The sequence below is a fragment of the Carcharhinus amblyrhynchos genome, unplaced genomic scaffold (assembly GCF_965287045.1).
Source record: "Carcharhinus amblyrhynchos unplaced genomic scaffold, sCarAmb.v2.hapA scaffold_560, whole genome shotgun sequence".
Lineage (NCBI taxonomy): Eukaryota > Metazoa > Chordata > Chondrichthyes > Carcharhiniformes > Carcharhinidae > Carcharhinus > Carcharhinus amblyrhynchos.
The window spans coordinates 1-12825 of NW_027650300.1; the positions used below are offsets into that span (position 1 = coordinate 1).

The window sequence follows — 12825 nt, forward strand, 5'->3', positions numbered from 1 at the left end:
GAACCTGGGTCCCTGGCGCTGTGAGGTAGCAGTGCTAACCCACTGTGCCACCGTAGAATAATACATGTGACAACAATAAATCAAATCCAAATCAATTCGCAAAAGAAATAAAAATAATATGTAAACTGTGTGTAAAAGCGGTAATGGTGAAGGCAGGCTGTGGAGCAGAGTGAGGGCAGGCTTTAGGACCCAGTCTGAATCCAGTCAGCAGCCTTAGCCAATGGGGAGTGAGGGGCAGAGTTTTGGAGTTGGTGTGAACAGTACAGGAGCTGGAAAGCTGGCAGAGTGAGACAGAGCGCGGAGCAACGTGGTACTCACCAGCTATTCCCCGCACCAGTCTGAGACACACACACAGACTGAGAGACACCTCCTGACTGATATCCCCCTCACACAGGCAGGAGCAGACAGAAGCTGGAAACCCTCAGATCACCTGGACACGCTGGCAGGCAGCGAGAGATCACAGCAGCAATGAGAAACTGAGCGGTCAACGCTGGCTGTCAACAGCGAGAGCCCATGGGCTGTGTGTGTCCAACGACCAGGGTGTGCATCACACTGCAGGAAGTTGTTTAGAGAGTGGGGTCCACCTCTCGCCCACCCTGCGTTCCACTCCTCTTCAACCCTCTACCACCGCCGGAATACCCAAAACTCATTCTGTTCTCTCCCTCGTTACTGTAAGGTGGAATCAGAATCTGGTCAAGGAGAGCTAGCCGCATTGCTGATCCCTCGGTCACGGGCAGGATTGTCCGGCTGGACTGGATAAACGGAGGTCTTGGAATTCTCCGGTTGACAACAGGACCTGTGCTGACTCCGGCAGGGTCTGGTTATTCATGAGGAACATTACTGTGGTCTCAGCCGAGTTATTTTCACTGCAGTCGGTTTACCAACAGGAAGAGTTTCTCGTGCGAGAAGCTTGGAGGATGGCTCTGATTAACGATAGCCACCATGACAACAACAACAACGGCACCAATCCGAAAGACTTCCCGGCTATCCCCACCATCATGTTTGTTTTTGGGGTTGTGGGGAATCTTATCGCTATTGTGGTTCTCTGCAAGTCTCGGAAGGAGCAGAAGGAGACGACGTTCTACACTCTTGTCTGTGGCCTGGCGGTGACGGATCTCCTTGGCACCTGCCTGGTCAGTCCTATCACCATCATCACCTATGTGAAGGGGAACTGGCCGGGGAACGGTGCCCTGTGCGAATACGACTCCTTTGTCCTGCTCTTCTTTGGGACCTCGGGTCTGAGTATCATCTGTGCCATGTCCATTGAGAGGTACCTGGCCATCAATCACGCCTACTTCTACAGCCACTACGTGGACAAGAAACTAGCTGGCCTCACACTCTTCACCATCTATGTGGCTAACACCCTCTTCTGCGCCCTGCCCAGCTTTGGCCTGGGCAAGACGATCAAGCAGTTCCCCAATACTTGGTGCTTCATAGACTGGCGGACGGAAGAGCCCCGGCACGCCGTCTACTCCTACATGTACGCAGGTTTCAGTTCCTTCCTGATCCTGGTCACCGTGATTTGTAACGTGCTGGTGTGCATGGCACTGATCCGCATGCATCGCCAGTTCATCCGCCGCACCTCACTGGGCAGCGACCCCCGGCAACGGGAGCTGCGCCGCCGCAGGAGTTTCCGCCGCTTGGCAGGGGCCGAGATCCAGATGGTCATCTTACTCATAGCCACCTCGGCCGTGGTCCTCATCTGCTCCATCCCACTGGTGGTGAGTCACTTTACAATCAGCCTTATAGTAGACACATAGGACACTCCAGCCGGCTGAGATTTTCTGCTTCCTCCTAGCCTGCTGTAGTTAACTCTCTCAGGGTTACGTGTAGGAGTAACCCCAACTCTGGCTCCTTCATGTAACTTTACTCAAAACTCTTTGCAATTCCCTGGCGAGTGAATCCCCCCACCACCCTCCCCCCCGCCGCCACCCCCCCACTGCTCCCCGCCACACTCAGTGTTGGGTTTATTTGTGATTTTCTATGTACGGTGGCTAACACAAGTGGAAACATCTGCGTGCTTACCTTTCTGGCTAACACGAGGGGACATAGCTTTAAATTAAGGGGTGGTAATTATAGGATGGATGTCAGAGGTAGGTTCTTTACTCAGAGGGTAGTAAGGGCGTGGAATGTCCTGCCTGCAGCAGTTGTGGACTCGCCAACTTTAAGGGTGTTCAAATGGTCTGTGGGTAGGCATATGGATAACATTGGAATAGTTTAGGTTAGAGGGTCATTAGATTGGTTCCACTGGTCGGTGCAACATTGAAGGCCAAAGGGCCTGTACTGCGCTGTAATGTTCTATGTTCTGTGTACCTGACAGGAGCACTTTCATGATCATTATCACTTATAAACAGTTGCGGTAGGAGGTTTTTACCCATGATATACTGGAAAACCAAGATCTCAACTACTCGATTTCCTTGATACAATTATTCCTTTACTAAGGGGCAGCATGGTGGCACGATGGGTTAGCACTGTCGCCTCACAGCGCCAGGGACCCGGGTTCGATTCCCGGTCTTGGGTCACTGTCTGTGTGGAGTCTGCACGTTCTCCCCGTGTCTGCGTGGGTTTCCTCCGGGTGCTCCGGTTTCCTCCCACAGTCCGAAAGACGTGCTGGTTAGGTTGATTGGCCGTGCTAAGAAATTGCCCCTTAGTGTCAGGATAAATATGTGGGGGTTATAGGGGTAGGGCCTGGTTGGGATTGTGGTCGGTGCAGAGTCGATGGGCCGAGTGGTCTCCTCCTGTACTGCAGGGGTTCCATGGTCCTACGATTGTAAAATGGGGAAGGGACTTTTATATGACCTCTCGCTGTAGCCACACAGTGTAAATTTAACCCCAAGTGTTAGTGAGTTACAGAATCATTACAGCACAAAAACAGGCCATTCAGCCCTCTGGGATCATGCTAACCCTCTGCAGAGCAATCCTTTCTGCCAGTTTAATATTTATTGATCAAAATCTCTAAAAGGGTGGAACGTTATCTTACATCGAACGCTGAGTTATGGAATCTCTCAGGGACGGGAGATTATACAGCCGTTGTTTTAGCTGAAGTTTGTTTATTAGCTTCACAAGCAGGGTTACGTTAACGCTGCAATGAAGTTACTGCTCTGGCTCTTATTTTCCCCTTTGTCCTGTCTGTTTCCACCTCCCCCCCCCCCCCCCCCCCACTCTCAGGCAGCGTCTTCCAGATCCCGACAACACGCTGAGTGAAATAGAGTTTCTCCTGACCCCGACCCCCCCAACCCCCACCCTCCCGGATCCTGTGCCTGTTCCCCTCTCCAGTTGACCTGCAGGGGCCGTCAGTGGGGCAAGTCGTCATTGCTGTGGTGGCTGGTGTTTCGGGTGAGGTGGGGGGGGGGGGGGGGGGGGGGGGGCGGAGCGGAGGGGGGGGGGGGCGGTGGTCACCTCCTGAGGTCGGTAATCGAGGGGAAGGGGCTTCACGTTGGAAACGCTGCTGGGGACAGAGTTCCAGTGATGTGCTCAGCCCCCACCCCTGCTCTCAGCCCTCTCCATCCCATCAGCATCCCGGGGGGGGAGGGGGGGAGGGGGGGCGCAGTGTCGGGTTTAGCAGAATGAATCCCCCGGGCCTGACGGGGTTAATTTACAGGTTTCCACGTCCCTCTGAGGATAGAGGGTGCGGGGTGTTCACCTTGTAGTAATCGGGGGATAGATGGTGTCGATGGTGCTGGAGGGACACTGGTGGTGGGGTTGGGGGGTGGTGGGGGGGGGGTGGTCGATAGTGGCACTGGAGGGGCGGGGAGGCTACCCTGCACTCCTCACAATAGGGGGCAGGTCGGGAGGGTTGGCGGGGGGGTGGGGGGGGGGGGATGTGGCTGGCAGGGGTGAAAGTGTGCCCCAGGGTCAAGGAGACAGCACTGTCCCGACTGGAACAGGAACGGCTCCCAGCTCTTTCCTCACAAAGACAGGAGCGGAAACCTGTAGCTGACCCCCCACCCGCCCCCCCCTCCAGAGAGAGCAGTGCCGAGGCTGAGAATCCAGTGGAGATCCCAGGACTGTGACTGACAGGGGTTTTAGCAAGGTGGAGGAGAGGAATCTTGTGGAATGAGGGACGGGAGAGCCACAGCCGGCGTGCTGTTGTGGGGTGTAGTAGCAAGCTCAAGGGGCCGAATGGCCTCTTTCAGAATCTGTGTGCTGGTGACCCTCTTTTAGCTTCTCGGCTCAGTTGCGGATCCAGAGTAACGCGGATCCTGGCAAGAACAGGGTGGACACTCTGTGTGGTAACTGGGGGGGTTGGGGTTGGGGTGGGGGTTGGTGGGGAGGGGTGATGGTTGATAGGATAGATTGACCCTGGCTGGAGGGTGGGGGCGTGGGAAACAGCTCCCTCAACCTAACAGTAGCTAGTTAGCAGGGGGATATCTGGAACGCTGACCGGTTATCCAGTTGGTATGGGTGTTAGCTCAGTGTGATCGGGTGGGTAAACACTCGGTGAGTAAGCCAGCTGATTCAGAATGATTGCAAACACCCACAGGAGTCCAGCCAAATAATTGAGAGTCTGGTCAAACAGCGAAGACAGCAGGTTCAGCAACAATCTGTGCTGTGGATCAGGGATACGTGTGCCTGTGTGCTTGGGAGTGGCAGCTTGCTTAGTTTTCCTAATTGTTTAGCTTGGAAGGCTGGTTAGTGATCCAGAGCGATGCCAACAGTGCGGGTTCCATTCTCACACCGTTCGTGAAGGTTCCACCGTCTGACCCTTATCCCTCGGCTGGAATGTGGTGATCCCCAGGGGGACTCGTCGCCCAGCCTGGTCACCGGGGATTATTTTACCTCCACCTCCCTTCCCCGGGTTCTATCCCGAACTCCCGACGCTCCCTGCAGTGCGTCGGAGAGATTAGTGGCAAAGTGTGCTGTCAGTCCCACCCGAGCGCTGGAGGGCGAACATGGGTATCCCAGCAAGTGTAACCATTGTCAGGACAACACCCGGACTCGTTCCCAAAACAGGAACGTTCCCGGCAGGCAAGCGGGAAAGGGGGTTCGTCTGCGCTGAGACTGCAAGGCCACGGCGGGGGGGTATTCGTCACGCAGGCAGACCTCAGGGATCCAGTTTAGATTAGCGAGTGATGGAGTGATCCGTCTGCAGCCTGTGGGGGTCATTTCAGCAAGAGGCACCATTCCAGTTCCCACCTGTGCTCCAGCAATGTCCGTTCTTCCCAGAGTGAGATCATTTTCCAAACTCCATCCCTCCGACTCTTCAAAACCCAGCAACGTTAATCCCGAGAAAGCTCCCCCGCCCCCCCCCCCCCCCCCACCCCATCCCCACCCCATCTCCACCTCCGGCTCCCCATGATAAAGGGCTGGTTAATCAGAGAATTGCTACAGTGCAGAAGGAGGCCACTCGGCCCATCGAGCCTGCAACAGTCCCACCCAGGCCCCACCGCAGTAAGCCCACATGTATATTTACCCTGCTAATCCCCCTGACACTGAGGGGCAACGTGCCATGGCCAATCCACCTAACCCGCAGGTTAGGAGGAAACCGGAGCACTCGGAGGAAACCCAGGCAGACACGGGGAGAATGTGCAGGCTCCACACAGACAGTGACCCGAGGCTGGAATTGGACCCTGGTCCCTGGCGCTGTGAGGCAGCAGTGCTAACCCACTGTGCTGCCTGGTATATAATGCCTGTGTGATATAGTCACAGAGCAAAGGTTTCTGATCATCCATCAGTTGCATTGTTAAATTATCAGATTAACACGATTGATATGAATCTTGTCAGTGGCATCGCTTAGCTCTAATACTTACTGCTTGGTATGAAAGTAAAGTTTATTTATTAGTATCACAAGTCAGGCTGACATTAACACTGCAGTAAAGTCACTGTGAAATTCCCCTAGTCGCCACACTCCGGCGCCTGTTCGGGTACACTGAGGGAGAATTTAGCACGGCCAATGCACCCTAACCAGCACGTCTTTTAGACTGTGGGAGGAAACCGGAGCACCCGGAGGAAAGTGTGGAGTTTGCCCAGAAACTGTGCGGAGTTTGCACATTCTCCCCGTGTCTGCGTGGGTTTCCTCCGGCTGCTCCGGTTTCCTCCCACAGTCCAAAGATGTGCGGGTCAGGTCGATTGGCCATGCTTAGAAATTGCCCTTAGTGTCCTGAGGTTAGAGGGATTAGTGGATAAAAATGTAGGGATATGGGGGTAGGACCTGGGCGGGATTGTGGTCGGTACAGACTCGATGGACCAAATGGCCTCTTTCTGCACTGTAGGGTTTCTACGTTTCTATGAAACCCACGCAGACATGGGGAGAACGTGCAGCCTCCACACAGACAGTGACCCGAGCTGGGAATCGAACCCGGATCCCTGGCGCGGTGAGGCAGCAGTGCTGACCACTGTGCCACCGTGCCGTCCTGCATTGTAGCTTCACTAGGTTGACGCCTCATGTCTAGGTCTGCCTGGTGCTGCTCCTGACATGCCCTCCTGCACTCTCCACTGAACCAGGGTCGATCCCCTGGTTTGATGGTAATGGTTGTGTGGGGGGGATAGGCTCCATGAGGTTACAGATTGTGCTGGAGTGCAGTTCCGCTGCTGGTGGCCCACAGCGCCTCATGGATGCCCAGTCTTGAGTTTGATCAAATAGAAATGAACGAAAAGCCATGTTATGAGGGATTAGGATAGACCATCAAAAGCTTGGGGTCCAAAGAGTTGATTTTAAAAGGTGTCTTGAAGGGGGAGAGAGGAATGAAGGTGGAGAGATGGCGAGGTTTCAGGAGAGAAGCTCGAATGTAGAGTCTTGGCAACAGAAAGCGCAGCCAGCAATGATAAGGTGATGAAAACCACAGATACACGAGACACCAGCATTGGAGGAGTGGAGATGTTCTGGAAAGTTGTGGATCGAGGGAGTGTTACGGAATAAAGAACGTCACAAATCGAGGCAGACTGAGGCCATTCAGCCCCTTGAGTCCGTTCCATTCAGAAGCTCAGTAAAATCACACTGGATCTGACGTGATCTAAACTCCTGCCTGTTCCTCTCTTGTTTAAAAATCTGCCTAACTCAGCCGTGGATATATTCGGTGTCCCAGCCCCTGGGGAAGGAAATTTCACAGGCTAACCAGCTTCTGAAAGAAGAAATTCCTCCTCATCTTTAAACTATGCTCCTCGTTCTAGATTCTCCCACGAGAGGAAACATCATCTCAGCTTCCACCCTGTCAAATCGCTTCGGAATCCTACATCTCTCAATTAGATCGCCTCTCATTCTTCTAAACTCCACCAAGTAAGGGCCAACACGATAAACCTTTCCTCATAAGGCAACCTCTTATCCCAGGAATCAAACCTCCCCCCGGTGAGCTTTCTATAAACTGCCTTTAATGCAAATTTATCCCTTCCAAAGTAAAGAGGCCAGAATTGTACCCCCTATTCCAGGTGGGATCTCACCAATAGTCCGCATGGTGGTAGCAAGTTTCCCAAACTTTGATAATGAATCCCTCCTGCAGTAAATTCCACCATTCACAGAATCACAGAATTGTGACAGTGCAGAAGGAGGCCATTCAGCCCATTGTGCCTGCCCTGGCCCGCCTAATGAACAATTCACTTTGCGTCCTTCCCCTACCTTCACATAGAACCACAGAACCCTACAGTGCAGAAAGAGACCCTTCGGCCCATCGAGCCTGCACCGAACACAATCCCACCCAGGCCCTACCCCCCCCATATCCCTACAAATTATACCCACTAATCCCTCTAACCTACACATCCCTGGACACTAAGGGGCAATTTTTTAGCACGGCCAATCAACCTAACTGTGGGAGGAAACTGGAGCACCCGGAGGAAACCCATGCAGACATGAGGAGAATGTGCAAACTCCACACAGGCAGTGGGAATTGAACCCAGGTCCCTGGAGCTGTGAAGCAGCAGTGCTAACCACTGTGCCGTCCCATATTTCTCCCGTAAGCCTGCACACTGTTTCTACTCAAGTAAGAATTGGGTTCCTATTGGGAATGCTGGTAGCTCCTGCCTCCCGCACATTCTCAGGCAGAGCGTTCCAGACTGAGCCACTCACTGAGTGGAATAGTTTTATTCTCCCGTCACATTTGCTTCTGTAGCCAATGGCCTTAAGCCTCTTTCCTCTGGTTTCTGCCAATGGGAACATTTCTCCCTCTCCACTCTGCCCAGATCCCTCCTGATTTTGAACACCTCGATCAGATTTCCTCTCAACCGTCTTCTCTGTAATTTGCTTTCTAATTCTTCTCTGGATCTCCAGTGCTGACTGTTTGTGTATAAAGACAGCCAAGTCTCTTTGGACCACACAATTCCACAGTCTCTCCCCCAGCCTCACATTTCCCTCCACCTGCCAATCTTTACAGACCTGTTTAACCCACCTCCACCCTACAATTCACCTGTCTTTGTGTGGACACTAAATCTGACCACAACAGTCGCTCCCTCCATGTAGCTTACGGACAGGGATTGTAAGTCACTGAGTTCCCAGCTCTGATCACTGTGACACTCCCCAGTTACAATCCCTGAAAATTTATCCCAATTCTCAGTTTGATCTCAGGGCGGCGAGTGGGGGGGGGGCGGGGAGCTGGAAACCAGGATGAGAATTTTAAAATCAGGACATGGTTTCACCGAGAGGGAGTTTGTGTCAGTGAGCACAGGGGGGAGTGACAGGGGACTGGGACTCACTGCGGTTTAAAGTACATTTTAGGATGATCTGAAGTTGGTGGAGGTTGAATTTCTTTCCCATTGTTTGGCTGGCTGTGGGTGTCACGGGCTGTGGCAGCATTTACTGCAAATCCCAAACTGCCTTTGAGAAGCTGGTGTTTGAGAATGAGGGAGAGAGGCCAGGGGAGCATTGGAATAACCGGATCCGGAGGGATAATAATGGTTTGAAGGAGTGTTGCCACAGTTGATGTGTTGAGACAGGAATGAAGTCAGGCAGTGTTACAGGAGTGGAAACAGGAGGTGATAGTGACAGCATGGAGCTGAGTTCTGAAGCTGGTGATGGATTTAAGTGTGACACGAGGTTTATAAACAGGTAGTTGCCAGAGAGAGGGGCAGAGTGGGTAGGGATAGGGCAAATTCTCCCCAGAATGTAATTGGAAGGCAGTTCTGTTTGAGTAGGACGGGACTGGGTGGTGGGCACTCCAATACTGCCATGTACAGGAGCATCTGTGGCAGTGAGGAGGTCAAGGTGATTATTCCCTCAGTAAGGAGACCCTTCAGCCCCCGGAACCTGTTCTAGCCCCATTTTGATCGGAGCTGCTTTGAACCTCAGCCCCTGCCTTTCCGATATATTTCCCACCATGAATAAACATCAATCTCACCCCCGAAATCTCCCATTCAGGCTGCTGAGAATCTCCAGCCTGTATTTTCGGGTGGGGAGAGACTTCCAGATTTCCATTCTCTGAAAAAACTCTACGGAATTTAAGATTACGCACCAGAGGAAATAGTTTCTCTCCACCTCCTGCTTTCTCTTGCTCTTTAAGGCAGGCTTTGAATAGCCAAGGCTTGATATCTGGGCAGCCCCTGTCACTGGCTCCCCAGACCCTCACACTGAAACAATCACAGCTCCCAGTGGAGTAATGTCGCCACCCTGTGGCTCTAACTCAAACTGACCAGATTAACACAGCACAGTCTACACCACACACTCCCAACAACACTCTCCCTCCTACACTCCCCACAGCACTCTCCCTCCAGCACAGTCCACACAGCACACTCCCCGCAACACACTCCCTCCTACACTCCCCACAGCACTCTCCCTCCAGCACAGTCCACACAGCACACTCCCCGCAACACACTCCCTCCTACACTCCCCACAGCACTCTCCCTCCAGCACAATCCACACAACACACTCCCTCCCACACTCCCCACAGCACTCTCCCTCCAGCACAATCCACACAGCACACTCTCAGCAACACACTCCCTCCTACACTCCCCACAGCACTCTCCCTCCAGCACAATCCACACAACACACTCCCTCCCACACTCCCCACAGCACTCTCCCTCCAGCATAATCCACACAGCACACTCCCCGCAACACACTTCACACAGCACTCTCCCCACAGCACACTCCGTACAGCACTCTCCCTCCAGCACTCTCCCTCTCAATTCCGCCTTGAGATTCACAGCCAGCCTTGTAGCAATGTCTCTTCACTGCCCTGTGAACGGGCTGAGAAAGGTACTAGGGGGTTATATTGAAGGCAGCTCAGGAGCAGTCTCTCAGGGGCAATTAGGGATGGGCCATCGCCAGCCCTGATCATTAACATTACCGAGGGTGATTCTATAATGTTGGCAATGCAATGTTCCCCTCCCAGGAATGGGCAGGGGGCGTCAGGCAAGGCTGGCATCCCCTATCCCAGCTGTACTTTGAGGATCTCACTGATTCTTGTCTAATTCTGTGGAGGTTTGATAGGGTGGACACTGGGAGATCGTTTACAGTGGTCTAGAACCCTGCAGTGCAGGAGGGGGCCAATTGTCCCATCGGGTCTGCACCGACTCTCCAACAGAGTATCTTACCCAGGCCCAATCCCCACCCATTCCCTTAACCCCATGCAATTATCCCACCAATACCCCCCCAACTTACACATCCCCGGACACCAAGGGGCAATTTATCATGGCCAGTCCACCTGCACGTCTTTGGAGTGGGGGAGGAAACCCACGCAGACACGGGGAGAATGTGCAAACTCTGCACAGTGAGCCGAGGCCACAACCGACCTCGGGTCCGTGGCGCTGTGAGGAGGCAGTGCTAACCACTGTGCAACCCTCAGGGTAAGGGGCTGATCATTTAGGACTGAGATGAGGAGAAATATCTTCAAAGCGTTATGAAATTTTTAGAATTCTCGATCCCAGAGGGTTGTGTGTACTTCATTGTAGAACATATGTAAGGCTGTGATAGGGTGGCACAGTGGTTAGCCCTGCTGCCTCACAGCGCCAGGGACCCAGGATCGATTCAGTGTGGAGTCTGCACGTTCTCCCTGTGTCTGCGTGGGTTTCCTCCCACAGCGGGTTAGGTTGATTGGCCATGCTAGATTGCCCCTGGTGTCAGGTAGACTAGTTAGGCTAAATGCGTGGGATTGTGGTCATTGCAGACTCGATGGGCCGAATGGTTTCCTTCTGCACTGTAGGATTTATGACTGGTTCTGGGTGTGTTGGGAAATTGAGGGAACTGTGGAGGGTGTGGGTAAAGGGAGTGAAACACAAGATCAGATCTGATGGAAGGGAATGGCGGAGCAGGACAAAGGGTTTTGTGGTTAGTTTTGCCTTTGCTGACCTCTTTCTCTCTCTGTGTCTCTCTGTTTAAGGTGAGGGTGTTCGTTAATCAGCTGTACCGTCCAGCAATTACACAGGACTATTCGAACCCGGATCTCATGGCTATCCGCATTGCCTCAGTCAATCCGATCCTGGATCCCTGGATTTACATCTTGCTGCGGAAGGCAGTCCTCACAAAACTGCTGGAAAAGATCAAGTGTCTGTTCTGTAAACTGGGGGGACGTGCCCCCCACACCAACCGCAGCCTCCAACACCTGGGGCCCCGTCACTCCTCAGCTGCTTCCAGCCCATCTCCCTCCTTCATCAGCAAGGAGCTGGCTGACGGGAACACTTCCCAGACCCTGCTGTGTAACCTCGAGCTGACTGAAGTGTTGCCGGGCTCTGTGAGAACACAAACTAACCTGACGCAAGCTCAAAGCAGGCAACAGGTCCAGCGGAACAGTGGCATCATGCTAGAAGGGAACCCCACACAGGAAAAGACACCAGCAACAATCACCAATGTAGACAGCTCCTTACGAGTTACATTCACCAACGAGCAAACAGGATTGGCTGAGAAATGTATTTAAAACTGTGGCACCAGCACACAGGAACTGTGTATTACCCACGGGAGTGTGCAGACGGGACTGTGTATTACCCACGGGAGTGTGCAGACGGGACTGTGTATTACCCACGGGAGTGTGCAGACGGGACTGTGTATTACCCACAGGAGTGTGCAGACGGGACTGTGTATTACCCACGGGAGTGTGTGGATGGAACTGTGTGTTACCCACGGGAGTGTGCAGACAGGACTGTGTATTACCCACGGGAGTGTGCAGACGGGACTGTGTATTACCCACGGGAGTGTGTGGATGGAACTGTGTGTTACCCACGGGAGTGTGCAGACGGGACTGTGTATTACCCACGGGAGTGTGTGGATGGAACTGTGTATTACCCACGGGAGTGTGCAGACGGGACTGTGTATTACCCACGGGAGTGTGTGGATGGAACTGTGTGTTACCCACGGGAGTGTGCAGACGGGACTGTGTATTACCTAGGGGAATGTGCAGACGGAACTGTGTGTTATCCATGGGAGTGTGTGGATGGAACTGTGTGTTACCCAGGGGAGTGTGCAGACGGGACTGTGTATTGCCCAGGGGAGTGTGCAGATGGAACTGTGTGTTATGCACGGGAGTGTGCAGATGGAGTTGTGTATTACGCACGGGCGTGTGCAGACGGGACTGTGTATTAACCACGGGAATGTGCACACAGCAAGTGTGTGTTACCCAGGGGAGTGTGCAGATGGAATTGTGTGTTACCCAGGAGACAGTGCGGACTGAACCTTGCTATCGAGGGGATATCGAGGTGAGGAGGGAAGTCTGACTGTGTGGCGTTTGGGCTCTTGTCATAGTAGCTGAGTAGTGTAAATATTGTGCTAATGATGTGTATTATAGTTAAGATGTTTACTCAGTTCTTCTCTGTGAGAAGGTTTCAGTGTAACCCGTCATGTGGTTTGTTTGTGTAACTGTTATGTGGATTCATTGAATTATTAAATAATATTTGAAAATATTCTTTATTGTAAATTGTTTTATCAAATCCAAAAGCATGGTTAGCAATTGAGAAATTTGAAAAACCAGCATA

At 52.8% G+C, this 12825-nt stretch overlaps 1 protein-coding gene across 1 annotated transcript; it reads left to right on the plus strand.

Annotated features, from left to right (window-relative positions):
* The first annotated feature begins 224 nt into the window (after positions 1 to 224).
* On the plus strand, positions 225 to 12753 carry LOC145339595 (prostaglandin E2 receptor EP4 subtype-like). The gene is made up of 2 exons (XM_080184091.1): positions 225 to 1721; positions 11241 to 12753. Exons 1-2 carry the CDS (start codon positions 828 to 830, stop codon positions 11772 to 11774), a joined length of 1428 nt encoding a protein of 475 aa, XP_080040217.1. The 5' UTR covers positions 225 to 827; the 3' UTR covers positions 11775 to 12753.
* Positions 12754 to 12825: the final 72 nt, after the last annotated feature.

Coding starts and splice junctions, on each gene's coding strand:
- LOC145339595 (XM_080184091.1), top strand. CDS start 828: ATGAGGAACATTACTGTGGTCTCAGCCGAGTTATTTTCACTGCAGTCG. Junction 1,722..11,240: donor TCTGCTCCATCCCACTGGTG/GTGAGTCACTTT, acceptor TCTCTGTTTAAG/GTGAGGGTGTTCGTTAATCA.